This window comes from Calonectris borealis, unplaced genomic scaffold, assembly GCF_964195595.1.
Source record: "Calonectris borealis unplaced genomic scaffold, bCalBor7.hap1.2 HAP1_SCAFFOLD_179, whole genome shotgun sequence".
In the NCBI taxonomy this organism is placed as follows: Eukaryota; Metazoa; Chordata; class Aves; order Procellariiformes; family Procellariidae; genus Calonectris; species Calonectris borealis.
The window spans coordinates 1-25,325 of record NW_027441564.1 but is presented as its reverse complement, the minus strand read 5'-3'; the positions used below and the strand labels follow the sequence as shown (position 1 = coordinate 25,325).

General features: G+C 67.8%; 5 protein-coding genes across 5 annotated transcripts in view; 3 read left to right on the top strand and 2 right to left on the bottom strand.

Annotated features, from left to right (window-relative positions):
- LOC142077218 (membrane-bound acylglycerophosphatidylinositol O-acyltransferase MBOAT7-like) overlaps positions 1–15,330 on the top strand; it is a 44,246-nt gene extending 28,916 nt beyond the window's left edge. The window contains 6 exon segments of the mRNA XM_075139365.1: positions 644–841; positions 8,837–8,993; positions 12,221–12,575; positions 13,416–13,592; positions 14,610–14,758; positions 14,761–15,330. Of these exon segments, the coding sequence (XP_074995466.1) occupies positions 644–841; positions 8,837–8,993; positions 12,221–12,575; positions 13,416–13,592; positions 14,610–14,758; positions 14,761–14,987 (1,263 nt within the window). The 3' untranslated portion in view covers positions 14,988–15,330.
- On the bottom strand, positions 3,173–6,050 carry TSEN34 (tRNA splicing endonuclease subunit 34). The gene is made up of 4 exons (XM_075139366.1): positions 6,004–6,050; positions 4,367–4,433; positions 3,923–4,132; positions 3,173–3,422 (listed from the first exon to the last, which is right to left on the bottom strand). Exons 1-4 carry the CDS (start codon positions 6,016–6,018, stop codon positions 3,235–3,237), a joined length of 480 nt encoding a protein of 159 aa, XP_074995467.1. The 5' UTR covers positions 6,019–6,050; the 3' UTR covers positions 3,173–3,234.
- Positions 6,127–8,224, top strand: LOC142077213 (membrane-bound acylglycerophosphatidylinositol O-acyltransferase MBOAT7-like). Its single transcript, XM_075139360.1, is given in 6 exon segments — positions 6,127–6,255; positions 6,955–6,975; positions 6,978–7,083; positions 7,784–7,851; positions 7,854–7,908; positions 8,182–8,224. Coding segments are annotated over 6 exon segments (369 nt in total). The 5' UTR covers positions 6,127–6,179.
- Positions 15,331–16,742: 1,412 nt separating the features above from the next.
- Positions 16,743–18,972, top strand: LENG1 (leukocyte receptor cluster member 1). The gene is made up of 4 exons (XM_075139368.1): positions 16,743–16,975; positions 17,429–17,587; positions 17,721–17,969; positions 18,719–18,972. Exons 1-4 carry the CDS (start codon positions 16,844–16,846, stop codon positions 18,932–18,934), a joined length of 756 nt encoding a protein of 251 aa, XP_074995469.1. The 5' UTR covers positions 16,743–16,843; the 3' UTR covers positions 18,935–18,972.
- A 211-nt stretch (positions 18,973–19,183) lies between these two features.
- CNOT3 (CCR4-NOT transcription complex subunit 3) lies at positions 19,184–24,731 on the bottom strand (the record flags this gene model as incomplete). Its single annotated transcript, XM_075139362.1, is given in 9 exon segments — positions 19,184–19,667; positions 19,907–20,032; positions 21,405–21,537; positions 22,657–22,795; positions 22,798–22,854; positions 23,904–23,961; positions 23,963–24,004; positions 24,264–24,452; positions 24,619–24,731. Coding segments are annotated over 9 exon segments (956 nt in total), but the record flags the coding sequence as incomplete, so codon positions are not given.
- Positions 24,732–25,325: the final 594 nt, after the last annotated feature.

Genomic DNA, 25,325 nt, shown 5'->3' with positions numbered 1-25,325 from the left:
GCAGGACGGGGGGGCTGCGGGGGGTCTGGGGGTGCCGTGGGTCACCCCCTCCCCCGCAGGGCGGCTGCTGTCGGGGGACTGTGGGGGAGGGGTGCACCTCTGGCAGCCGCGCGAGGGGGGGGGCTGGGCCGTGGACCAGCGCCCCCTGCTGGGCCACAGCGGCTCCGTGGAGGACCTGCAGTGGTCGCCCGAGGAGCCCCCGGTGCGTGCGGGGGGCGGGGCGCAACGGGGGGACGTGGGGCGGGGGTATCGCCTCCCCACCCCCGCTGTGGGGCAATGTGGGGTGCAATGGGGCAATGTGGGGTGCTGTGGGCTGGGGTATCGCCTCCCCACCCCCGCTGTGGGGCGATGTGGGGCACAGTGGGGAGATGTGGGGCACAATGGGGGCGATGTGGGGTGCTGTGGGGCTGGGGTATCGCCTCCCCACCCCCGCTGTGGGGCGATGTGGGGATGATGTGGGGCGATGTGGGGGGATGTGGGGTGCTGTGGGGCTGAGGTATCGCCTCCCCACCCCCGCTATGGGGCAATGTGGGGTGATGTGGGGCACTGTGGGACACTATGGGGGTGATGCAGGGAGATGTGGGGCTGATGTGGGGCGCTGTGGGGAGATGTGGGGCTGGGGTAAGGCCTCCCCTCCCCCCAGGTGTTCTGCTCGTGCTCGGCCGACGCCTCCCTGCGGGTGTGGGACGTGCGGGCCCCGCCCGGCCGCGCCTGCCAGCTGACGGCCGACCACGCCCACCCGACCGACGTCAACGTCATCAGCTGGAGCCGCCACGACCCCGCCCTGCTCAGCGGCGGCGACGACGGGGCCCTGCGCCTCTGGGACCTGCGCCGCTTCCAGGTGGGACACGGCCCCCCCCCGCTGCCCCATAGCCCCCCCTGCTGCCTCACGGCCCCCCCCCCCCGCTGCCCCACAGCCCCCCCCGCTGCCCCACAGCCCCCCCCCGCTGCCCCACGGCCCCCCCTGCAGCCCCACGGTGAGACCCCACTGCCCTACAGAGACACCTGGGGGGGGGGCTCCCCTTTCTGCCCTAGACAAGACCCCAACCCCCCCCCGAAACCCCAAGTCACCCCATGGACGCCCCCCAACCTCCCCAAATACCCCCAGCCCCCCAACCTGCCCCACAGCCCCCCCCCCAGAACAACCCCCAGCCCCCCCACCCCATAGATCCCTCCCCAAACATCCCCAGCCCCAAAACCCGCCCCAGACTCCCCCAGTCCCCCAACCTGCCCCCCAGACCCCCCCAACCTAACCCATACACCCCCCCAGGCCCCCCCAAATGCCCCCCAGACCCCCCCCAAACACCCCCCAGCCCCCCAACCTGCCCCATCCCCCCGAAGCCCCCACCCACCCCATACACACCCCAACCTTCCCCCCAGCCCGCCCCACAGACCCCCCAAACCCGCCCCACAGACCCCCCCAAGCTGCCCCCCAGCCCCCCAAGCTGCCCCACAGACCCCCCCCAAGCCCCCATACACCCCCCAACCTTCCCCCCAGCCCCCCAACCTGCCCCACAGACCCCCCCAAACACCCCCCCAGCCCCCAGGCTGCCCCCCGCCCCCCAAGCTGCCCCACAGACCCCCCCCAAGCCCCCCACCCACCCCATACACCCCCCAACCTTCCCCCCAGCCCCCCAACCCGCCCCACAGACCCCCCCAAACACCCCCCCAGCCCCCAGGCTGCCCCCCAGACCCCCCCCAAGCCCCCCACCCACCCCATACACCCCCCAACCTTCCCCCAGCCCCCCAACCTGCCCCAGCCCCCCCCAAGCTGCCCCCCAGCCCCCAAGCTGCCCCCCAGCCCCCCAAGCTGCCCCCAAGCTGCCCCCAGCCCCCAAGCTGCCCCCCAGCCCCCCCTCTCCGCAGACGGGCGCCAGCGTGGCCACCTTCAAGCAGCACGGGGGGCCCATCACCTCGGTGGAGTGGCACCCCACGGAGAGCGGGGTGCTGGCGGCGGCGGGGCGGACGACCTGGTCACCCAGTGGGACCTGGGGGTGGAGCGGGACCCCGAGGCGGGGGAGGGGGAGGGGGAGGCGGCGGCCCTGCCCCCCCAGCTCCTCTTCCTGCACCAGGGGGAGCGGGAGGTGAAGGAGCTTGCACTGGCACCCGCAGTGCCCGGGGCTGCTGCTCACCACCGCCCGCAGCGGCATCGCCGCCTTCCGCACCCTCAGCGTCTGAGGGGGGCCCCAAGTCGGGGGGGCCCCCAAATCGAGGGGGACCCCGGGTGGGGGGGAGGGGGACCCCAAGTCGGGGGTGACCCCCAAGTGAGGGGGGGGGGGGCCCCCAAATCGGGGGTGACCCCCAAGTGAGGGGGGGAGGGGGACCCCCAAGTGAGGGAGGAGGGGGACCCCCCAAGTCGGGGGGGACCCCAAGTCAGTGACCCCCAAGTTAGGGGGACCCCTAAGTCAGGGGGTGACCCCCAAGTTGGGGGGGCAGGGAGACCCCCAGGGCAGGGAGTGACCCCCATGTTGGGGCAGAGGGGGGCACCCAAGGTCGGGGGGTGACCCCCAAGTGAGGGGGCGACCCCCACGTGAGGGGGGGACCCCAAGTTACAGGGGGAGCCCCAAGTGAGGGGGTGACCCCCCAAGGGGGGGAGCAGTGTGATCCCAGCCCGTTAGAGTGACCCCCAAGTTGGGGGGGGGTGACCCCACTCCAAGTCCCACCCACTTAGGGGGTGCCCCTCAAGTAAGAGCCCTGCACCTCCCTGCACCTCCCCCAGTTAGGGGGCACCCCCAAAGTTAAGGCATAGTGAGACCCCCAAGTAAGGGGGCCCTGTGACCCCCCCCCCCCCCCGCACTGCGGGACTTGTCCCCCCCAGTCAGGGGGTGACCCCCAAGTTCGGAAGTGGCCCCCCAACTTAGGGGGCAGCCCCCAACTCCATGAATGTGACCCCCAAGTAAGGGGGTACCCCAAGATAGAACCCCCCCGAGTTAAGGGCTGGTGTGACCCCCAAGTCAGGGGGTGATGTGCCCCCCAAGTTAAGGGGGCAGCCCCCCAAGTCAGGGGGTGATGTGCCCCCCAAGTTAAGGGGGCAGCCCCCCAAGTCAGGGGGTGATGTGACCCCCAAGTAAGGGGGCAGCCCCCCAAGTCAGGGGGTGATGTGCCCCCCAAGTAAGGGGGCAGCCCCCCAGGTTGGGGGGCGGGGCAGCCCCGCCCCCATCAAACTTCACGATTTACATAATAAAAGTTTTATTACAAAACCCGGCGCGTGGGGGTGCTCCGTGGGGGGGGGGGTCAGAGGTCGCCGCGCCACTGCAGGGAGGTGTAGGCGGGGGCCCCGCCCGCGGGCGCGGCGCAGAGCAGCAGCGTCTTGCGGACGTGGGTGCCCAGGCGGGCGGCGGCCACCAGGCCCCCCAGCGCCAGCCCCGCCCCGGGCGGGGGGCACAGGGCCACGCCCGCCGCGTGGAACCGCTCAGGGGGGCCTGGGGGGGGGGGGATGGGGGGGTCAGACCCATGGCTGCCCCACAGACCCCCCCCCAACCCACCGTCATCTGCCTCCGCCCCACAGATCCTCAACAACCCCCCCGCCCCATAGCTGCCCCATAGAAGTGGGGCTGCCCCATAGAAGTGGGGCTGCCCCATAGCTGCCCCACAGACCCCAACAACCCCTGCCCCATAGCCCCCCAACAACCACCCCCATCTTCCCCCCCTGCCCCATCGCTGCCCCACAGACCCCCCCTCAACAACCCCCCCATCTCCGCCTGCCCCATAGCAGTGGGGCTGCCCCATATCTACACGACAACCCCGCCCCCATGACCTCCCCCTGCCCCGCCCCCCTCCGCCCAGTGCCCACCCCCATCCCCATCCCCCCTGCCCCACAACTGCCCCATTGAGGGGCCAGGGTGCCCCATGGCTGCCCCCCAAAAACCACCCCCCCCTGCCCCACAGCCCCTCCCCCCTCCAGGCCCCCTCCCCCACTCACCAGGGTACACCAGGAAGTCGCCCCCGAACTTGCCCCCCGCGGTGAGGTGCAGGCCCCTCCCCCACAGGTCCCGGTACACCCGGTAGCGCCGCTCGTGGTGGGGGCGGCCGCCGTGGGGCCAGTGGGGGGAGGGGCGGGCCAGGTCGGGGGGGGGATGGGGGGCAGGGGGTGGGGGCCCCTCCCGGGCCGTGGGGAGCTGCACCAGCCGGTCTGGGGGGGGGGAGGGGGGGTCAGTGTGGGGCGCCCCATGGGAGGACGCCCCCCAACTCCTGCCCCACAGCACCCACGAGCACCCCCCCCGCCCCCCAGCATCGCCCCACTGCACCCCGGTTTCTAACCCCCCCCCCAGCACCCCTAATGCTGCCCCACGGCACCCGTGGGTGCCCCAAACCTGCCCCACGGCTCCCCCCACCGCCCCCCCCCAATCCGTGGGGCACCCCCCACCTGCGGGGCTGCTGCTGGGGGGCGGGGGCAGCTCCAGCTCGGCCGCGGCGTCAGCGGCCGCCAGCGCCTGGGGGGGGCAAAGAGGGGGGGGTCAGCGGCTGCCCCACGGCGCTGCCCCACACGGCCCCCCATGTCCCCCCATTAGACCCCCTCAGCCCCCCCATTTCCCCCCCTTACAACCCCCAGCCCCCCATTGCCTCTCCTGCCCCACAGCCGCCCCACAGCCCCCCCATCTCCCCCCTTCCACCTCATCAGCCCCATAAGTGCCCCATAAGTGCCCCATAGCTGCCCCATAGCCCCCCCCTTATACTCCCCCTGCCCCACAGCTGCCCCATAACTGCTCCACCTCCCCCCCTTATACCGCCCCTGCCCCACAGCCGCCCCACAGCCCCCCCATCTCCCCCCTTACAACCCCCAGCCCCCCATTGCCTCCCCTGCCCCACAGCTGCCCCATAACCCCCCATCTCCCCCCTTCCACCTCATCAGCCCCATAAGTGCCCCACAGCCGCCCCACAGCCCCCCCATCTCCCCCCCGTACACCCCCCCTGCCCCATAACCGCCCCCCCCCCCCGGCCCCTTACCGGGGGCGCCCCCCCGCCGGGCTCCGGGGGGGTCAGCAGCAGGGCGGCCCCGCTCTCGGCCAGCAGCCGGGCCTCCTCGGGCAGCAGCTGGAGCGGCAGGCGGGGACCGCGGCCCCGCCGGGGGGGAGCCCCCACCAACACCCCCCGAGACCCGGTACCGCTCCCGCAGCGCCCGCGCCGCCGCCGCCCCCCACACCAGCACCCGGCCCCGCTGCAGCCACAGCCGGAGGGCGGGGGGCGGCCCCGGGGGGCGCTGGGGGGGGGCGCGGGGGCCTCAGGACCCGCCGGGAGCCCCCCCCGGCCCCGCCGCCATTTTCTTCCCCTTCCTCCTCCCCCCCCCCCCCCAGCCCGGGGGCCGCCGGGAAATGGCGGCAGCGGCGCCGCGAGGGATGCCGGGAAAGCCCCGCCCACCCTCAGGCTCCCGCCTGGCGCCCGCTTAAAGGGGCGCCGCCGCGGTGGGACCCACCTCGGAGGGGCCGGCGCTCGGCGACCCCACCCGCCCCTTTTAACGGGCCACCCCGGTCCCTTTTAAGCGCCCCCGGGCCCCCTTAAGTGTTCCCGGTCCCTTTCACACGCCCCCCGGTCCCCTTTAAACGTCCCCCGGTCCCTTTTAAACGCCCCCCGGTCCCCTTTAAGCGCCCCCGGTCCCTTTTAAACGCCCCCCCCGGTCCCTTTCAGACGCCCCCAGTCCCCTTTAAGCGCCTCCGGTCCCTTTTACACGCCCCCCGGTCACTTTTAAACGCCCCCCGGTCCCTTTTAGACGCCCCCAGTCCCCTTTAAGCGCCCCCGGTCCCTTTTACACGCCCCCCGGTCCCTTTTAAACGCCCCCCGGTCCCTTTTAAACGCCCCCCCGGTCCCTTTTAGATGCCCCCCCGGTCCCCTTTAAGCGCCCCCGGTCCCTTTTACAGGCCCCCGGTCCCTTTAAAGCGCCCCCCGGTCCCTTTTAAACGCCCCCCCCTTCTTAAAGGGGCCTGCACCTCCTTCAAGCCCCGCCATTGCAGCCCCCCCGCCCTTAAAGGCGTGGACCCCTTTTAACCCCCCCCCCCTCCCCGGTACCTCGGGGTCCCCCATGGCCGCGCGGCTGCGAGCACGGGCTGGTCCCGCCCCCCCGGGGGTGGGGTGTGGGTGTGGCTCCGCCCACACCGGGGCGGGCCCAAGAGCGGGCTCCGCCCCCCCGCCGCCGCCACCCCCGCGGCAGCCCCGGCAGCGCGGCCGGGCCCCCCCGCCCCGCCATGACCCCCGAGGAGGGCACCTACCTGGCCGTGCTGCTCTGCTCCATCCCGCTGGGCTTCGCCTTCAAGGGCCGGGGTGAGAGGGCCCGGGGGGGGCCCGAGGGGGGCCCGGGGGGGGGGCTGGAGGGATCTGGGGGGGTCTGGGGGGGTCTGGGGGGCTGCTGGAGGGATCCGGGAGGGTTGGGGGGGGGCTTGGGGGGGTCCAGGGGGGTCCCAGATGGGTCTGGGGGGGTCCTGGGGGGATCCAGGGGGGCCTGGAGGGGTTCAGGGGGGTCTGGGGGGCTCCTTTAGGGATCCGGGAGGGTTGGGGGGGTCTGGGGGGGGTTCAGAGGGGTCCCAGATGGGTCTGGGGGGGTCCAGCGGGGATCCAGGGGGGCCTGGGGGGTTCAGGGAGGTCTGGGGGGGTCCTGGGGGGATCCCAGGGGGGTCGGGGGGGGCATGGAGGGATCCAGGGAGGTTGGGGGGGGGGGCTGGGGGGATCTGGGGGGGGGCTGGGGGAATCCAGGGGGGTTTGGGGGGACCTGGGGGGATCCAGAGAGCATCTGGGGGGCCCTGGGGGGGTCCAGGGGGGCCCTGGGGGGATCCCAGAGGGGTCTGGGGGGTCCCGGAGGAGTTTAGGGGGGCCTGGGTGCTCCAGGGGGGGTCCCAGAGGGACCCAGGGGGGTCTGAGGGGGGGGCAGAGGGGTTGGGGGTGTCTGGGGGGGTCCCAGGGGGGTTTGGGGGGTCCTGGGGGCAGCTCCCGGGGGGGCGGGGCTGACCCCCCCCCTCCCCCCAGGCCCGCGGGCCCGGCAGTTCGGGGGGCGGCGGTGGGGGTGGGGCTGGCCCTGCTGACCTGCGGCCCCCACGCGCTGCACTCGCTGGTCACCACCCTGGGGACCTGGGTGCTGCTGCACCTCCTGCCCAGGTGGGGGGTCCTGGGCGCGTGGGGGGGTCCCAGGGCCACGGGGGGGTCCTGGGCGCGTGGGGGGGTCCCAGGGCCACGGGGGGGTCCTGGGCACATGGGGGGGGGGTCCCAGGGCCATGGGGGGGGTCCTGGGCGCATGGGGGGGGTCCCAGGGCCATGGGGGGGGTCCTGGGCGCATGGGGGGGGGTCCCAGGGTCATGGGGGGGGGACCCAGATGCCTGGGTCAACGGGTGGGGGTCCTGGGCACATGGGGGGGGGTCCCAGGGCCATGGGGGGGGGGTCCTGGGCACATGGGGGGGGTCCCAGGGCCATGGCGGGCACCCCCAGATGCCTGGGTCCATGGATGGGGGTCCCAGGTCCATGGGTGGGGGTCCCAGGGTCATGGGGGGGGTCCCCAGATGCCTGGGTCCATGGGTAGGGGTCCCAGGTCCATGGGTGGGGGTCCCGGGTCCATGGGGGGGGGGTGTCCCCAGATCCCTGGGTCCATGGGTGGGGGGGTCCCAGGGCCATGGGTGTCGGGCTCATCAAGCCAGACGAGATCGTTATTGCACCACGGGCTAATTAGGGGGGGCCGGAAGGAAGAGGTGCAAAGGACTGTGGGAAGGGGGGGGTCTGGGGGCAGCCCCGGTGCATTGTGGGACCCCCCAGGCACTGCGGGGGGGGTCTGGGGGCAGCCCCAGTGCATTGTGGGACCCCCCAGGCACTGCGGGGGGGCCTCCCTGGCCTGGACCTTCGGGTACCTCCTCTTCTTCCGGACCTTGTGGGTCTGGGGCTGCCCGAGCCCCCCCCCTACGCCAACGCCCTCCAGCTCCTGCTTACCCTCAGGTGCTGGGGGAGGGGTCCCGGGGGGGGGCCTCAGGGTGGGGGGTCCCAGGGGGGGCTCAGGGTGGGGGCAGGGGGCTGGGAGGGTCCCTGGGGGGGGTCCCAGGGGGGAATCAGGGCAGGGAGGGGGCTGGGGGGGGGGAGGGGGCTGGAGGGGCAACAGGGGGCGCTAGAGTATCAAAGGGGGCGGGGCATGGCCCTGGGGGCGTGGTCGGAGGTGGAGCTATGGTGAAGAGGCGGAGTTAAAGCTGCTGAGGGGCGGGGGCATGTTTCTAGGGGCGTGGTCGGGGGTGGAGCTATGAGGAAGAGGCGGAGTTAAAGCCCCTCGCAGGCTGGGGGGGGACGACAGGGGGCGCTAGAGCTTGAGGGGGCGGGGCATGGTCCTGGGGGCGTGGCCAGGGGTGGAGCTATAGGGAAGAGGCGGAGTTAAAGCTGCTGAGGGGCGTGGTCGGGGGTGGAGCTATGAGGAAGAGGCGGAGTTAAAGCCCCTCACAGGCTGGGGGGGGACGACAGGGGGCGCTAGAGCATGAGGGGGCGGGGCATGGTCCTGGGGGCGTGGCCAGGGGTGGAGCTATGGCGAAGAGGCGGAGTTAAAGCTGCTGAGGGGCGGGGGCATGTTTCTAGGGGCGTGGTCGGGGGTGGAGCTATGAGGAAGAGGCGGAGTTAAAAGCCCCTCGCAGGCTGGGGGGGGACGACAGGGGGCGCTAGAGCTTGAGGGGGCGGGGCATGGTCCTGGGGGCGTGGCCAGGGGTGGAGCTATAGGAAAGAGGCGGAGTTAAAGCCCCCCTGCAGGCTGGGGGGGCGGCAACAGGCGGTGCTAAGGTCCCAAAGGGGGCGTGGTCAGGCTCAAGGTGGGTGGGGCAGTTTGGGGTGGGGTGAGGGTGTGGTCACAAGGGGGAGGAGCCTCACCTACACGGCCCCGCCCCCCCAGATGGTGAGCCTGGCCAGTGACGTGCAGGAGCTGCGGGAGGCGGGGCAGGAGAAGGCGCCGTCAGAGGAGGCGGAGGACCTGATTGGCTGCCTCCAGAGCTGCCCGGGATTGGTCGAAATCCTCTGCTACAGCTACTGCTACCTGGGGCTGCTGACGGGTGAGGCGGGGCCGGGGGCGCTGCGGGGCCCTATGGGTCCGTATGGGTCTCCTATGGGTCCCTATGGAGTCTGTATGGGTCCCCTATGGGGTCCCTATGGGGCCGTATGGGTCCCCTATGGGGTCCCTATGGGTCCCTATGGAGTCCATATGGGTCCCCTATGGGGTCCCTATGGGGCCATATGGGTCCCCTATGCAGTCCCTATGGGTCCCTATGGAGTCCGTATGGGTCCCCTATGGGGTCCCTATGGGGCCTTATGGGTCCCTATGGAGTCCGTATGGGTCCCCTATGGGGTCCTATGGAGTCCCTGTGGGGCCCTATGGAGTCCGTATGGGTCCCCTATGGGGTCCCTATGGAGTCCGTATGGGTCCCCTATGGGGTCCCTATGGGGCCTTATGGGTCCCTATGGAGTCCGTATGGGTCCCCTATGGGGTCCTATGGAGTCCCTGTGGGGCCCTATGGAGTCCGTATGGGTCCCCTATGGGGTCCCTATGGAGTCCGTATGGGTCCCCTATGGGGTCCCTATGGGGCCTTATGGAGCCCTATGGAGTCCATATGGGTCCCCTACGGGGTCCCTATGGGTCCCTATGGAGTCCCTATGTGGTCCTATGGGTCCCTATGGGTCACTATGGGGCCCTATAGGGTCTCTATGGGTTGCTATGGGTCCCTATGGGGTCTCCATGGGTCTCGGGGGGGTCCCTATGGGTCCCCGTGGGTCTCTATGGGTCCCCTATGGTCTCTATGGGTCCCTATGGGTCAGTATGGGTCCCTATGGGGTCTCTATGGGGCCCCTATGGATCTCTATGGGTCCCTATGAGTCCCTATAGATCCCTATGGATCTCTATGGGGTCTCTATGGGTCCCCATGGGTCTCCCATGGGTCTCCTATGGATCTCTATGGATCCCTATGGCTCCCTAATGGGTCTCTATGGGTCCCTATGGAACTGTACGGGTCGCTATGGGTCCCTATGGATCTCTATGGTCCCTATGGCTCCTATGGGTCGTTATGGGGTCTCTGTGGGTCCCTATGGGGTCCCAGTGGGTCCCTATGTATCTCTATGGGGTCCCTATGGGTCCCTATGGATCTCTATGGTCCCTATGGGGTCTCTATGGGTCCCTATGGATCTCTATAGGTCTCTATGGGGTCCCTATGGGTCCCCTACGGTCCCTATGGGTCCCTATAAATCTCTATAGGTCTCTATAGGGTCTCTATGGTCCCTATGGATTGGTATGGGTCCCTATGGGGTCCCTATGTATCTCTATGGGGTCCCTATGGGGTCCCTATGGATCTCTATGGTCCCTATGGGGTCCTTATGGATCCCTATGGATCTCTATAGGTCTCTTTGAGGTCTCTATGGGTCCCTATGGTCCCTATGGGTTCTATAGATTTTTATAGGTCTCTATGGGGTCCTTATGGGTCCCTATGGGGTCCCTATGTATCTCTATGGATCTCTACGGCCCCTATGGATCTCCATGGTCCCTATGGGTGCCTATAGATCCCTATGGGGTGCCTATGGGTCCCTATGGATCTCTATGGGGTCTCTTTGGGGTCTCTATGGGTCCCCATGGGTCTCCCATGGGTCTCCTATGGATCTCTATGGATCCCTATGGCTCCCTAATGGGTCTCTATGGGTCCCTATGGAACTGTACGGGTCGCTATGGGTCCCTATGGATCTCTATGGTCCCTATGGCTCCTATGGGTCGTTATGGGGTCTCTGTGGGTCCCTATGGGGTCCCAGTGGGTCCCTATGTATCTCTATGGGGTCCCTATGGGGTCCCTATGGATCTCTATGGTCCCTATGGGGTCCCTATGGCGTCTCTATGGGTCCCTATGGCCCCTATGGGTCCCTATAGGTCCCTATGGGGTCCCTATGGGTCCCTATAGGTCCCTATGGATCCCTATGGGTCCCTATGGCCCCTACAGGTCCCTATAGGGTCCCTATGGGGTCCCTATGGGTTCCCTATGGGTCTCTAAGGGTCCCTACGGGTCCCTATGGGTCTCTAAGGGTCCCTGTGGATCTCTATGGGTCCCTATGGGTCTCTAAGGGTCCCTATGGATCTCTATGGGCTCCCTATGGAGTCCCATGGGTCCCTATGGGTCCCTATGGGTCTCTAAGGGTCCCTATGGATCTCTATGGGTCCCTATGGGTCTCTAAGGGTCCCTATGGATCTCTATGGGCTCCCTATGGAGTCCCCATGGGTCCCTATGGGTCCCTATGGGTCTCTAAGGGTCCCTATGGATCTCTATGGGCTCCCTATGGAGTCCCTATGGGTCCCCATGGGTCCCCATGGGTCTCTGTGGGTCCCTATGGGTCTCTAAGGGTCCCTATGGATCTCTATGGGTTCCCTATGGGTCCCTATGGAGTCCCTATGGGTCCCTATGGGTCCCTATGGATCTCTATGGGTCCCTATGGGTCTCTAAGGGTCCCTATGGATCTCTATGGGCTCCCTATGGAGTCCCCATGGGTCCCTATGGGTCCCTATGGGTCTCTAAGGGTCCCTATGGATCTCTATGGGCTCCCTATGGAGTCCCCATGGGTCCCCATGGGTCCCCATGGGTCCCTATGGGTCTCTAAGGGTCCCTATGGATCTCTATGGGCTCCCTATGGGTCCCTATGGGTCTCTAAGGGTCCCTATGGATCTCTATGGGTCCCTATGGGTCTCTAAGGGTCCCTATGGATCTCTATGGGCTCCCTATGGAGTCCCCATGGGTCCCTATGGGTCCCTATGGGTCTCTAAGGGTCCCTATGGATCTCTATGGGCTCCCTATGGAGTCCCCATGGGTCTCTATGGGTCCCTAGGGGTCTCTAAGGGTCCCTAGGGATCTCTATGGGTCCCTATGGGTCTCTAAGGGTCCCTATGGATCTCTATGGGTCTCTAAGGGTCCCTATGGATCTCTATGGGTTCCTTATGGGTCCCTATGGGTCTCTAAGGGTCCCTATGGATCTCTATGGGTTCCCTATGGGTCCCTATGGAGTCCCTATGGGCTCCCTATGGGTCCCTATGGATCTCTAAGGGTCCCTATGGATCTCTAAGGGTCCCTAGGGATCTCTATGGGTCCCTATGGGTCCCTATGGGTCCCTATGGATCTCTATGGGCTCCCTATGGGTCCCCATGGGTCCCTCCGGGTCCCTATGGATCTCTAGGGTCCCTATGGGTCCCCATGGGTCCCCATGGGTCCCTCCGGGTCCCTCCGGCCCCGCGGGTCACCGCCCCCTCTCCCCACAGGCCCCTTCTACCGCTTCGGCACCCACCGGGACTGGGTGCGGGGCCCGCTGGCGGCCGCCCGCTGGGGCCGGGTGCTGCGGCGGCTGCGCTGGGCGCCGGCGCTGGGGGCGCTGGGGGAGGCGGCGGCGCGGCTCTTCCCGCTGGGGGGGGTGCGGGACCCCCGCTTCGGGGCGCGGCCCCTGCCCTTCCGCCTCTTCTACATGGCCCCCGTCTTCCTGGCCTTCCGCATGCGCTTCTACGTGGGCTGGCTCTGCGCCGAGGCCGCCTGCCTGGCCGCCGCCTTCGGGGGGTACCCGCCCGCCGCCCGGCCCCGCCCCGGCTGCGGCCCCACCCGGCCCTGCCCCCGCCCCCGCCGGTGAGCGGGGGACTGGGGGCGGGGTTGGGGGACTGGGGGCGGGGTTTTGGGACTGGGGGGCGGGGTTTTGGGGGGGACTGGGGGCGGGGTTTTGGGGGACTGGGGGCGGGGTTGGGGACTGGGGGCGGGGTTGGGGACTGGGGGCGGGGTTGGGCGGGGTTGGGGACTGGGGGCGGGGTTGGGGGGGGACTGGGGACTGGGGGCGGGGTTGGGGGGACTGGGGGGTGGGGTTTGGGGGGCGGGGAGACCTGGGGGGCGGGGTTTTGAGGGGGGACCTGGGGGGCAGGGGTTTGGGGGGGCACCTGGGGGGCGGGGTTTGGGGGGGACTGGGGGGGGCACTGGGGGGCGGGGTTTGGGGGGGGGGGGGCGGGTTGGGGGGACTGGGGGGGCAGGGTTTCGAGGGGGGGCACCTGGGGGGCAGGGTTTGGGGGGGCACCTGGGGGGCGGGGTTTGGGGGGGACTGGGGGGGCAGGGTTTCGAGGGGGGGCACCTGGGGGGGTGGGGTTTTCGGGGGGGCACCTGGGGGGCGGGGTTGGGGGGGAACCTGGGGGGGCGGGGTTTCTGTGGGGCGGGGAACCTGTGGGGATAGGGGCTCCTGTGGGGCAGGGAGACCCGTGGGGTGGGGTTTCTGGGGGGTGGGGCACCTGTGGGGGTGGGGCTCCTGTGGGGGTGGGGCACCTGGGGGGGCGGGGCACCTGGGGGGGAGGGTTTCTGTGGGGGTGGGGGTTCCTGTGGGGTGGAGCACCCATGGGGCGGGGTTTCTGGGGGGTGGGGTTCCTGTTGGGCGGGGCACCTGCGGGGGCGGGGCTCCCGCGGGGGCGGGGCTGACGCGCTGGGCAGGGGCGAGGAGGCGGCGGCGGGGCCCTGGGACTTCGAGGCGATCCGCACCGTCGACCCCCTGGGCACCGAGCGCGGGCGCCGCTTCCGGGAGGGGATGCGGCGCTGGAACATGACGGTGCAGTGGTGGCTGGCGCACTACGTCCACCGCCGCACCCCCCGCTGGCCCCCCGCCCTGCGGTACGGGGCGCTGGGGGCACTGGGAGGGAGCGGGGGGACTGGGAGGGGGACTGGGGGGGACTGGGAGGGACTGGGAGGGGGATTGGGGGGACTAGGAAGGGGATTGGGGCACTGGGAGGGACCGGGGGGGACTGGGAGGGGGATTGGGGGCACTGGGAGGGACCGGGGGGACTGGGAGGGGGGAGTGGGAGGGGGATTGGGGGCACTGGGGGGGGACCGGGGGGGACTGGGAGGGGGATTGGGGGCACTGGGAGGGGACTGGGGGAGACTGGGAGGGACTGGGAGGGGGATTGGGGGCACTGGGAGGGACCGGGGGGGACTGGGAGGGGGATTGGTGGGGACTGGGGGGGGTATTGGGGGCACTGGAGGGGACTGGGAGGGGGATTGGGGGCACTGGGGGGTGCTTGGGGGGGACTGGGAGGGGATTGGGAGCACTCGGGGATTGGGGAGGACTGGGGGGAATTACAGGCACTGGGAGGGGCTGGGGGGAAGTGGGAGGGAGATTGGGGCACTGGGAGGGGACTGGGGGAGACTGGGAGGGGGATAGGGGGCACTGGGAGGGGACTGGGGGAGACTGGGAGGAACTGGGAGGGGGATAGAGGGCACTGGGAGGGACTGGGGGGACTGAGAGGGGGATTGGGGGCACTGGGGGGGGATTGGGGGGACTGAGAGGCACTGGGGGGGATTGGGGGCACGGGGGGGGATTGGGGGGGACTGGGAGGGACTGGGAGGGGGATGGGGGGCACTGGGAGGGACTAGGGGGACTGAGAGGGGGATTGGGGGCACGGGGGGGGGGATTGGGGGGACTGGGAGGGACTGGGAGGGGGACGGGGAGCACTGGGAGGGCCTGGGGGTGCGGGGGGGGGGGATTTTGGGGTGCCGGGGGATTTCGGGGTCTCCCCCAACCTCCCCGTGCCCCCCCCCCAACCCAAACCTAGGGGGGATTTTGGGGTGGGCTGGGGGGGGTCTGGGGATTTTGGGGTGCGGGGGGCCCCCCCAACGCCCCCCTCCCCCCAGGAGCGCCTGCACCATGCTGGCCTCGGCCTACTGGCACGGCCTGCACCCCGGCTACTACCTGAGCTTCCTGAGCGTGCCGCTCTGGCTGGCGGCCGAGGGGGCGGCCGAGGCGGCCCTGGGGCCCCGGCTGGCCCGCGGGGGGGGGCGCTGGCCCACTGGTTCCTGAAGATGCGAGCCTACGACTACCTGTGCATGGGCTTCGTGCTGCTGGAGGCGGGGGCCACCCTGCGCTACTGGGCCTCCGTCTACTTCTGCCTCCACCTCCTGCCCCTCCTCATCCTCCTCCTCGCCACCGCCGCCCGGCCCCGGGCTGGGAGGGGGGCAGAGGGGGGGCACCCCCGCGCCGAGCGCCCCCCCCGGCCCTGGGGACCCCGATAGGCAGGAGGGGGGGGCACCCCCACCCCCGGGGACCCCAATGTGGGGGAGGGGGGGGGCACCCCCACCCCCGGGGACCCCCAGGTGAGGAAGAGGGGGCACCCCCCCAGCCCCGGGGACCCCCATGTGCAGGAAAAGGGGGCACCCCCACCCCCGGGGACCCCAATACGCAGGTGGGGGGGGGCACCCCCAGCCCTGGAGACCCCCATGTGCAGGAAGAAGGGGACCCCTCCACCCCCGGGTACCCCAATATCCAGGAAGGGGGGGACACCCCCACCCCCAGGCTCCGCAGCCGGGTGCAGGGGGGGGTGGGGAGGGATTGAGGGGGTTGGGGGGCAGCGGGGCTGCAGGCACCACCCAGGGGCTTTTTTAGGGGGGGTTGGGGGTCCCGGGAGGTTTTGGGGTGCGGGGGGGGGGCAGCACCCAGGGGGTCCCAGTGGATGGGCCCCCCCCCAAAAAAATTGGGACCAATAAAGCTCTTGAGCGACCCCCCCCCCCCCCCCGTGGCGCTGGGTGGTTTTTGGGGACCGCCCCGGGGGGTCCGGAGGCTGCTGGGGGGGTTGGTGGGGAAGTGGGGGCCCCCCAAGTGACCCCCCAGCCCTGGGACTGAGCCAGCACCCCCAAACTGACCCAAACCCCCCTAAAACTGACCCACACCCCCCTAAACCAAACCCAACACTCCCCAAAAGCGACCCTGCACCCCAAACGGACCAACACCTGCTAAAACAGACCCAATGCTCCCCAAAACCGTCCCTTCGCCCCCAAACTGACCCAAATACCCCTACAATGGACCCAAGACCCCCCCAAAACTGAGCCCTCGGCCCCAAAGTGAGCCCCCACCCCTAAAAACTGAACCCTAAACCCCTTAAAACTGGCCCCAAACCCCCTAAAACAGACCCAAAACCCCCTAAAGCCGACCCTAAACCCCTTAAATCTGACCCAAAACTCCCTAGAACCGAGCCAAGATGCCCCAAAACTGAGCCCGTGACCCCAAAGTGAGCCCCCACCCCCGAAAACTGAACCCTAAACCCCCTGGAACTGACCCAGAACTCCCCAAAACCGACCCCGAACTCCCTAAAACTGACCCCAAACCTCCTAAACTTGACCCTAAACCCCCTAAAACCAACCGAACACGCCCCAAAACTGAGCCCTCGGCCCCAAAGTGAGCCCCCACCCCCAAAAACTGAACCCTAAACCCCTTGAACTGACCCACAACACCCTAAAACCGACCCCAAAACTGACCCAACTCCCTAAAACCGACCCAAGACGCCCCAAAACTGAGCCCCTGACCCCAACGGGAGCCCCCGCCCCCAAAAACTGAACCCTAAATCCCCCGGAACTGGCCCCAAACCCCCTAAAACCGACCCCGAACCCCCTCAACCCGCCCCCACGCTCTCTAAAGCCACCCCTCACCCCCAAACTGACCCAGCACCCCCTCAAATGGACCCAAAACCCCCCAAACTGACACCACCACCCCCCTTGAACCTGGTCCCCCCCCGCTGGCCGGGCCCAGCGCCCTGAGGGAAACCTGAGGGAAATCTGAGGGAAATCGGGGCCGGGGGCGCACCGGGGAGGCCGCGGGGGGCCGGGGGGGGCCGTGCCGGGTTGGGGGGGGCCCCTCGGTTCGTTCCCGGCCCCCCCCGAAGCCGCCGAGCCCCCACCTCGAATCCGCGCCTCAGCGCTCAAAATGGCGGCGCTCCCACAATGCCCCGCGGAGCGGCGTGCGCGGGAAGGCGGGAAACTACAACTCCCGGCATGCCCGGGGAAAGGGGGCGGGGCGAAGGCGCTCGGCCAATCAGAGAGCGAGCGGGGCGGGTAGGCGGGGCCCGGAGGCGGCGGCGGCGGCGGCGGTGTCGGCCATGAACATCCTCCCGAAGAAATCCTGGCATGTCCGGAACCGGGAGAACGTGGCGCGGGTGCGGCGGGACGAGGCGGCGGCCGAGACCGAACGGCGGAAGCGGGAGGCCCGAGCGTTGAGGGCCGAGCAGGAGGCGAGCGCAGGGCGCATGCGCGGCGAGCGGCGGGGGGGGGGGGGGGGGAGGAAGGGGAACGGCGCATGCGCGGCGCGCTGACTGGGCGGGGCTTCGGGCGCGGGGCGGGGCTTCGGGCGCGGGGCGGGGCTTGGAGCAAACCATTGCCGTCTGCGCGGGGGGGGGGGTGTGGGTGGGTAAAATACCCCGGGGGGGGAGATTGGGGGGTCAAATACCCCGGGGGGCAAATTGGGGGGGTTAAATACCCCGGGGGGGGCAGATTGGGGGGGGGTAAAATACCCCGGGGGGGGGGCAGATTGGGGGGGTGGGGGGGGTCAAATACCCCGGGGGGGGGGCAAATTGGGGGGGTGGGGGGGGGTCAAATACCCCGGGGGGGGGCAGATTGGGGGGGTGGGGGGCAAAATACGGTGGGGGGGGCACCCATGGGGTCCCTGAGCCCCCCCCCCCCCCCAGGCCCGCACCCACCTCCTGCGGAAGAAGGCGCGGGGGGGAGGGGGCAGCAGCCCCCGGCCCCCCCCTCGCCCCCCCCCCTCCTTTCCCCCCCCCCCGAAGAACCCGGGGGGTCCCGGCCCCCCCAACCGGGAGCACGAGGAGGAGAAGCGCCAGGAGCAGGTGAGGGGGGGGACACATAAAAAGGGGGGGGGGGGGATAAAACGAGAGGGGGGGTGGGAAGGGGGGGGGTGTTTTGGATGGGGGGGGTCTGGGGGGACCCCCAGCCCCCCCCCACCCCGAACTCCCCCCCCAGGAGCGGCGGGAGCGGGCGCTGGGGGTCCTGACCTACCTGGGGCAGAGCGCGGCCGAGGCCCAGACCAGCCCCCCCTGGTACCAGCGGCCCCCCCCGCCCCGGGGGGGCACCCCGGAAGTTGGGGGGGCCCCCCGCCCCCCCCGCCGGCGCTCGACCCCTCCTCGCCATCCGCCGGGGGCTGCGGCGGCACCGACAGAGCCCCCCCCGGAGGACCCCCCCCCGGCCGCCCCCCAAGCGGGGGGGCGCAGGGTAAGAGCTCGTCCTCCCCCCCCAGGGCTTCATAACCCCCCCGTGGGGCTCTAATTAACCCCCGTTGGTTAATTAGTGCCTCCATTAATTAATTAACCCCCCCCGCCACCCCCAAAGCAGGGGGGCGCAGGGTAAGAGCTCACGCTACCCCCCCAGGACTTCATGACCCCCCCATGGAGCTCTAATTAACCCCTCATTAGTTAATTAGTTCCCCCACTAATTAATTAATCTCTCCATTAATTATTTAACCCCTCCAGGCCACCCCCGAAGCAGGGGGGCACAGGGTAAGAGGTCACCCTACCCCCCCCAGGACTTCATGACCCCTCCCATGGGGCTTTAATTAACCCCCCCATGTTAATCAACCCCCCCATTAGTTAATCAACCCCCCCGTTAGTTAATTACCCCCCATTAATTAATTAACCCCCCCAGGCCACCCCCAAAACGGAAGGGCACAGGGTAAGAGCTCGTTCTACCCCCCCATGGCTTCATGATCCCCCCCATGGAGCTTTAATTAACCTCCTCATTAGTTAATTAGTCCCTCCATTAATTAATTAACCCCCACGTTAATTAACCACCCCCCCCAGCCGCCCTGAAGCAGGGGGCGCAGGGTAAGAGCTCACCCTACCCCCCCCGGCTTCATGGCCCCCCCTCCGTGGGGCTTCAATTACCCCCCCCATATTAATCAACCCCCCCATTAATTAATCAACCCCCCGTTAATTAACCCCCCCCCGCTAATTAACGCCCCCCAGGCGGCCGTCGCTGGAGGAGCTGCGGCGGGAGCGGCTGCGGCGGGAGGCGGGGGAGGCTGCGCGCAGCCGGGCGCTGCTGGAGGGGCTGCGGGGGGGCCCCCCCCGCCCCCCCCCGACGAGCGGGGGCGCCCCTACAACTCCCAGTTCAACCCCCACCTGGCGCGGGGGGCGCGGGGGCCCCCCCAGAGCCGCCGGGACCCCCCCCAGGGCCGCTGAGACCCCCCCCGCCCCAGGGAGAAGCACCCCAAAATATTTGGGGGGGGGTGTGATGCTGTTGGGGGGGGTCAAAGCCCCCCCCCCCCCCCCCCGCTGCGGGAGGGGAGTAAAAGGGGGAGGGGGGGTGAAATGGGGGAGGTGAAATGGGGGAGGGGGGTGAAATGGGGAGGGGGGGTGAAATGGGGAGGGGGGTGGAAATAGGGGGGCTGAGCCCCCCCAATTTGTGCCCCCCCCCCCGAAACGACCCTCTCCATATAAAACTATTTATTCATAAATATTTTCCAAAATGAAAATAGTTTTACGAAAAAATACCTTAAACCGCGAGGGGGGGGGCGGGGGGGGGGCCAACCCCCCCCCAAATCTGCCCCTCCCCCCCACTGCGTGACCCCCCCCCCCACCCCCGAGGTGAAAAAAGGGGGGGGGAAGGGCAGGACCCCCCCCAAAAAAACACTCAGCCCAGCTGTGACATGGGGGGGGGGGGGGGCTGTGAAAATTGGGGTTAAACTGCTGGGTTTTGGGGTGCCGTGAGCTCTGACCCCCCCCAGCGGCATGCAGGGGGGTGGGGGGGTCCCCACGCTGCTGCCCCTCCCCCCCCGGGGTGGGGGGGGGGGGATGGGAAGGGCCCCCCCCCCCCTCACTGCAGGTCGCGGTCCTCCAGGTACCGGTACTCGAAGGTGAACCCCTCTTTTTTCCGCTGCCCCCACTTTTCGTAGTCAAAATAGATATAAGTACCCTGATTTAAAAGAAAAAGGGGGGGTCAGTAAATGGGGAGCCCCCCCGCACCCCAAAAAAACCCAATGGGGGGTCCCCAAAAGCCCCCCGCAAAGCCCCCCCCCCCCGCCCGCCCCGGGGTGCGGCGGGGAAGGTGTTGAGATGGGTGGGTTTGGGGTACGGGGCGGGGGGTTTGGGGGGTTTTGGGGTACGGGGGGGTGTTTTGGGGTACGGGGGGGCGGTTTTGGGGTCCCCCCGCACCTGCTCGAACTCGTCGGTGATGGTTTTGGGCTCCTCGTGGCGCTGGAACCACATCATGTACTTGGTGTGGAAGCGCCACGACTGCTTCTTCAGCGCCTTGGCCGCCAGGTACTGCGCCTTGGTGCCCTGCGACCCCCGTTAGTGGGGGGCACCCCCAAACCGGGGGGGGCACCCCCAAACCCCGCAGGGTGCCCCCAAACCCCGCAGGGTGCCCCCAAACCTATAGGGGTGCCCTCAACCCCCCCCAAACCCATAGGGGTGCCCAGCACCACCAGGTACTGCGCCTTGGTGCCCTGCGACCCCCGGTTAGTGGGGGCACCCCCAAACCGAGGGGGGGCACCCCCAAACCCCGCAGGGTGCCCCCAAACCTATAGGGGTGCCCCCAAACCCCCCCCAAACCCATAGGGGTGCCCAGCGCTGCCAGGTACTGCGCCTTGGTGCCCTGTGACCCCCTCTTTTAGTGGGGGCACCCCCAAACCGAGGGGGGGCACCCCCAAACCCCGCAGGGTGCCCCCAAACCTATAGGGGTGCCCTCAAACCCCCCCCCAAACCCATAGGGGTGCCCAGCGCCGCCAGGTACTGCGCCTTGGTGCCCTGCGACCCCCCCGTTAGTGGGGGCACCCCAAAACCGAGGGGGGGCACCCCCAAACCCCCTCAGGGTGCCCCCAAACCCCTCAGGGCGCCCCCAAACCCCCTCAGGGCGCCCCCAAACCCCCCCAAAGCTATAGGGGTGCCCCCAAACCCATAGGGGTGCCCAGCGCCGCCAGGTACTGCGCCTTGGTGCCCTGCGACCCCCCCTTTTAGTGGGGGGGCACCCCCAAAACCGAGGGGGGGCACCCCCAAACCCCCTTAGGGTACCCCCAAACCCCCTCAGGGCGCCCCAAACCCCCTCAGGGTGCCCCCAAACCCCCTCAGGGTGCCCCCAAACCCCCTCAGGGCGCCCCAAACCCCCTTAGGGTACCCCCAAACCCCTCAGGGCACCCCCAAACCCCCTCAGGGCGCCCCCAAACCCCCTCAGGGTGCCCCCAAACCCCCCCCAAAGCTATAGGCGTGCCCCCAAACCCATAGGGGTGCCCAGTGTTGCGGGGGAGAGGGGAGACCCGGGGGGGGGGGGGGGTGTTTGAGGGGATTTTGGGGGGGGTCCCGGGGGGTTTTGGGGAGGGTCCCTGGGGGGTTTTTGGGGGCCCCGGGGGTGTTGGGGGGGTCCCCAGGAGGTGTTGGGGGGTGCCGGGGGGTCCCAGGGGCTGTTGGGTGGTCCGCAGGAGGTTTTGGGGGGGGTCCCGGAGGGTGTTGGGGTGTCCCCGGGGGTGTTGGGGGGTCCCTGGGGGTGTTGGGGGGTCCCCGGGGGGTCCCCAGGGGGTGTTGGGGGGCCCGGCGGTGTTGGGGGGGTCCCGGGGGGTGTTGGGGGGCCCCGGGGCTGTTGGGGGGTCCCGGGGGGTGTTGGGGGTCCCTGGGGCTGTTGGGGGGTCCCGGCGGTTTTGGGGGGCCCCGGGGGTACCTCCAGGTAGTAGAAGATGAAGAAGAGGGTCTCGGTGGAGAGGCGCTGGTAGAACTCGACGGTGTCGGAGTGGGGGGGGGGCATCTGGTGGTGGTAGGGGGGGGTGGGGCAGGGGTTGCGGGGCAGGTACTGCCTGCGGGGGGGCCGGGAGCGTCAGGGGGGGCCGCCAGCCCCCAGCGCCCCGAGCCCCCCAAAAACCCCTCCAACGCCCCAGAAACGCAACAAAAAGAAAGAAAAGGGAAAAAAAAAGAAAAACGTGGAAAAGAAAGAAAAACAATGGGGAAAAAGAGAAACGATTAAAAAAAAAAAAAGAGAAAAAAAGGAAACACCCCCCCCAAAAGAAAAAAAAACTGAAAAAAAAAAAAGAAAAAAACCCGGGGGGGAGAGGGACTGGAAAAAAAACAACTAAAAGGAAAAAAAACAATGAAAGGAAAAAAGAACGAAGAGGAAAAAAAAACAAAAAAAAAACGAAAAAAAAACCGAAAAAAAACCCGAAAGAAAACCGAAAGAAAACCGAAAGAAAAAACGAAAAAAAAAACAAAAAAAAAAACGAAAAAAAAAAGAAAAAAAAACGAAAAAAAAAACGAAAAAAAAACGAAAAAAAAACGAAAAAAAAAAACGAAAAAAAAAACGAAAAAAAAAACGAAAAAAAACGAAAAAAAAACCGAAAAAACCCCCCAACCCCCCACCAACTCCGGCTCCCCCCAAACCTGCCATCCCCCCGCCCACCTCAGTAGCAAAAATTTACCAAAAAAATCACCAAAATTAACAAAAATGAGCAGCAAACGAAACGAACCAAGATCTAACGAAAAACTGGCAACAAAACTCAACCATGAACCCCAAAAATGAACTTAAAAAAGCCCCAAAACCCAAATCAAGGAAAGGAGCAAAGTCGAATCCACAAAAATTTACAAAAATTCCGAGAAAAACCAAAAAATTATGGAAAATAAAATGAGTCGGAGGGGAGGGGTGCGGCGTGAGGTGCCCGGCTGGTTCCTGACCCCCCACCCCCCCAAATCCCCCCAAATCCCCCCAGGACCCCCCCAAATCCCCCCAGGAGCCCCCCAGGACCCCCAGATTTCGGGGCGCCCCCGTACCGGATGCGCTCGGAGTCGGAGGGGTGCGGCATGTGGTGCCAGGCTGGTTCCTGAACCCCCCCTACCCCCCAAATCCCCCCCAAATCCCCCCAGGACCCCCCCAGGACCCCCCAGGACCCCCCCAGGCCCCCCCAGATTTCGGGGCGCCCCCGTACCGGATGCGCTCGGAGTCGGAGGGGTGCGGCATGTGGTGCCAGGCCGGCTCCTGCAGCGCCTGCTGGTAGAGCTGCTCCTTGGCCAGGGGCAGGGGGCCGAGGGGGCAGACCCCCAGCGAGAGGGGGATGCTCACCTCCCCAGCCCCCCGGGGGGCTGCCCCGCCGCGGGGGGGGGCGCCCCGCCCGCCAGCAGCAGCTCTGGGGGGGGGGGGGGGAAGAGAGGGGGGGTTAGCGACGGGGGCAGCCCCGGGGGGGGGTTTGGGGGGAGATCGGGGGGGCTTGGGGGGAGATTGGGGGGGATTGGGGGGATTAGAGGGGTTTGGGGGCGACTAAGGGGGATTGGGGGGGATATGGGAGAATTTGGGGGGGATTGGAGGAGTTTGGGGGGGATATGGGAGAATTTGGGGGGGATTGGAGGAGTTTAGGGGGGAATATAGGAGAATTGGGGGGGATTGGAAGGGTTTGGGGGTGATTAAGGGTGTTTGGGGGGATTTGGGGGGGATATGGGAGAATTTGGGGGGGATTGGGGGGGGTTGAGGGCGATTAAGGGTGTTTGGGGGGATTTGGGGGGGATATGGGAGAATTTGGGGGGGATTGGAGGAGTTTGGGGGGAATATGGGAGAATTGGGGGGGATTGGGGGGGGTTGAGGGCGATTAAGGGTGTTTGGGGGGATTTGGGGGGATATGGGAGAATTTGGGGGGATTGGGGGGGGTTGAGGGCGATTAGGGTGTTTGGGAGGATTTGGGGAGGATTTGGGGGGGATATGGGAGAATTTGGGGGGGATTGGGGGGGGTTGACGGCAATTAAGGGTGTTTGGGAGGATTTGGGGAGGATTTGGGGGGGATATGGGAGAATTTGGGGGGGATATGGGAGAACTGGGGGGAGATGGGAGGGGTTGGGGGTGATTAAAGGTGATGGGGGGGATTTGGGGGGATTAAGGGCGTTTGGGGGGGTATGGGAGAATTTGGGGGGGATTGGAGGAGTTTGGGGGGGGAATATGGGAGAATTGAGGGGGATTGGAGGGGTTTGGGGGTGATTGGGGGGATTTGGGGGGATCTGGGGGATTGAGGGAGTTTTTGGGGGGGCTGGGGGAGGATTTGGGGGGAATTGGGAAACGTTTGAGAAGGTTTGGGGGGGATTTGAGGAGGATATGGGGGGGTTGGGGAGATTGGGGGGGTCTGGGGAGGCTTTTTTGGGGGTCGGGGGGATTTCGGGGGGCCTGGGGGGATTTCGGGGGGGCTCTCACCCCTCTCGGCCAGGTGCAGGGTGGGCACCGGGTCCTCCAGGCCGGAGCTGATGGCCGCCCCGCTCCGCCATCGACTTGAGGCTGCTGAGGGGCTCCGGCGCCTGGGGGGGGGCAAAATTGGGGTGGGGGGTGTTAAAAAGGGGGTGGGGGGTCAAAAAAACGGGGTAGGGGGTCAAAAAATGAAGGGGGGGGGTCAAAAAATGGGGTGGGGGGGGTAAAACCGGGGGCGGGAGACAGCAAAACCCACCCGGCTCCTCCCCACCGGTGTCAAAAAATCCCCCCCAGGTGCTAAAAATCCCCCCCCCCCCACCTCGCCCCCCCCCCCCCCAAAAGCTTGGGGTCCCCCCCCCCCCTCCTCACCTTCATCTCGGGGGTGGAGCTGAACTGGGGGGGCCCGTTGAGGAGGGGCTGCCCCGGTTTGGCCTCGGAGAAGCTGGGGGTGGGGGAGCTGGGGGGGTTGGAGGTCAGGGGACCAGGAGGTTGGCGCTGCCCCCCCCCGCCACCACCCCCCCTGAATTTGGGGGGGCGGGGGGGCCGCTGGGCTCCTTCCTGGGGGGGAGAACAACAAATTTAAGGGGGGGGGGGGGGGCCTAAGTGTCCCCCCCGTAAGCAGGAGGAGCCACCCTCATAGCAGGGGGGGCGTTTGGGGTGCGGGGGGGGGGGGTTTTGGGGAGCGGGGGGTTTTGGGGTGCCCCCCCCCCGCGGGGGTACTCACGGGGCGCTGCTGGGGGGGTTGTGGCCAGGGGTTTGGCTGGGGAGGGGCTGGGAGCCGCCCCCCCCCCCCCAGCCCCGGCTCCGAGGAGCTGTCGGCCACCACCGAGCTGTAACCTGGGGGGGGACGGTCGGGGGGGAGCCCCCCCACCCATTAACACCCCCCCACCCATTAACACCCCCAAAAGTCATTAATCAACACCCCCGAAGTCATTAACCCCCCCAAAACGCCATTAATCCCCCCCAAAAGTCCATTAATGCCCCCACAAAACTCACGAAGCCCCCCCAAAAAACTCGTTAACCCCCTAAAAAGTCATTAAGCACCCCAAAACTCATTAACACCCCCCAAAACATCATTAATCCCCCCAAAACATCCATTAAAGACCCCCCAAAAGCCATTAATGCCTCCTAAATCATTAACGCCCCCCAAAACTCATTAACCCCCCCAAACGTCATTAACGCCCCCCCAAATGCCATTAAGCCCCCAAAAAGTCATTAAGCCTCCCCAAAAACTCATTAATGCCCCTCCCAACTCATTAACGCCCTCCCAAAATCATTAATGACCCCCCCAAAAGTCATTAACGCCCCTCCAAAAGTCATTAACGGCCCCCAAAGTTATCAATGACCCCCCCAAAAGTCATTAACGCCCCCCCAAATGCCATTAAGCCCCCCAAAAAGTCACTAAGCCTCCCCAAAACTCATTAATGCCCT

What these genes read in the sequence shown, in the direction of transcription:
- TSEN34 (XM_075139366.1), bottom strand. An exon ending in CCCCAGCAGCAGCCCCGCAG is followed by an intron (nt 4,133 to 4,366) that starts GTGGGGGGTGCC and finishes CCCCCCCCCCAG; the next exon opens with ACCGGCTGGTGCAGCTCCCC. An exon ending in CGACTTCCTGGTGTACCCTG is followed by an intron (nt 3,423 to 3,922) that starts GTGAGTGGGGGA and finishes CCCCCCCCCCAG; the next exon opens with GCCCCCCTGAGCGGTTCCAC.
- LENG1 (XM_075139368.1), top strand. Translation starts at nt 16,844, where the DNA reads ATGAACATCCTCCCGAAGAAATCCTGGCATGTCCGGAACCGGGAGAAC. An exon ending in CGTTGAGGGCCGAGCAGGAG is followed by an intron (nt 16,976 to 17,428) that starts GCGAGCGCAGGG and finishes CCCCCCCCCCAG; the next exon opens with GCCCGCACCCACCTCCTGCG. An exon ending in CCCAAGCGGGGGGGCGCAGG is followed by an intron (nt 17,970 to 18,718) that starts GTAAGAGCTCGT and finishes AACGCCCCCCAG; the next exon opens with GCGGCCGTCGCTGGAGGAGC.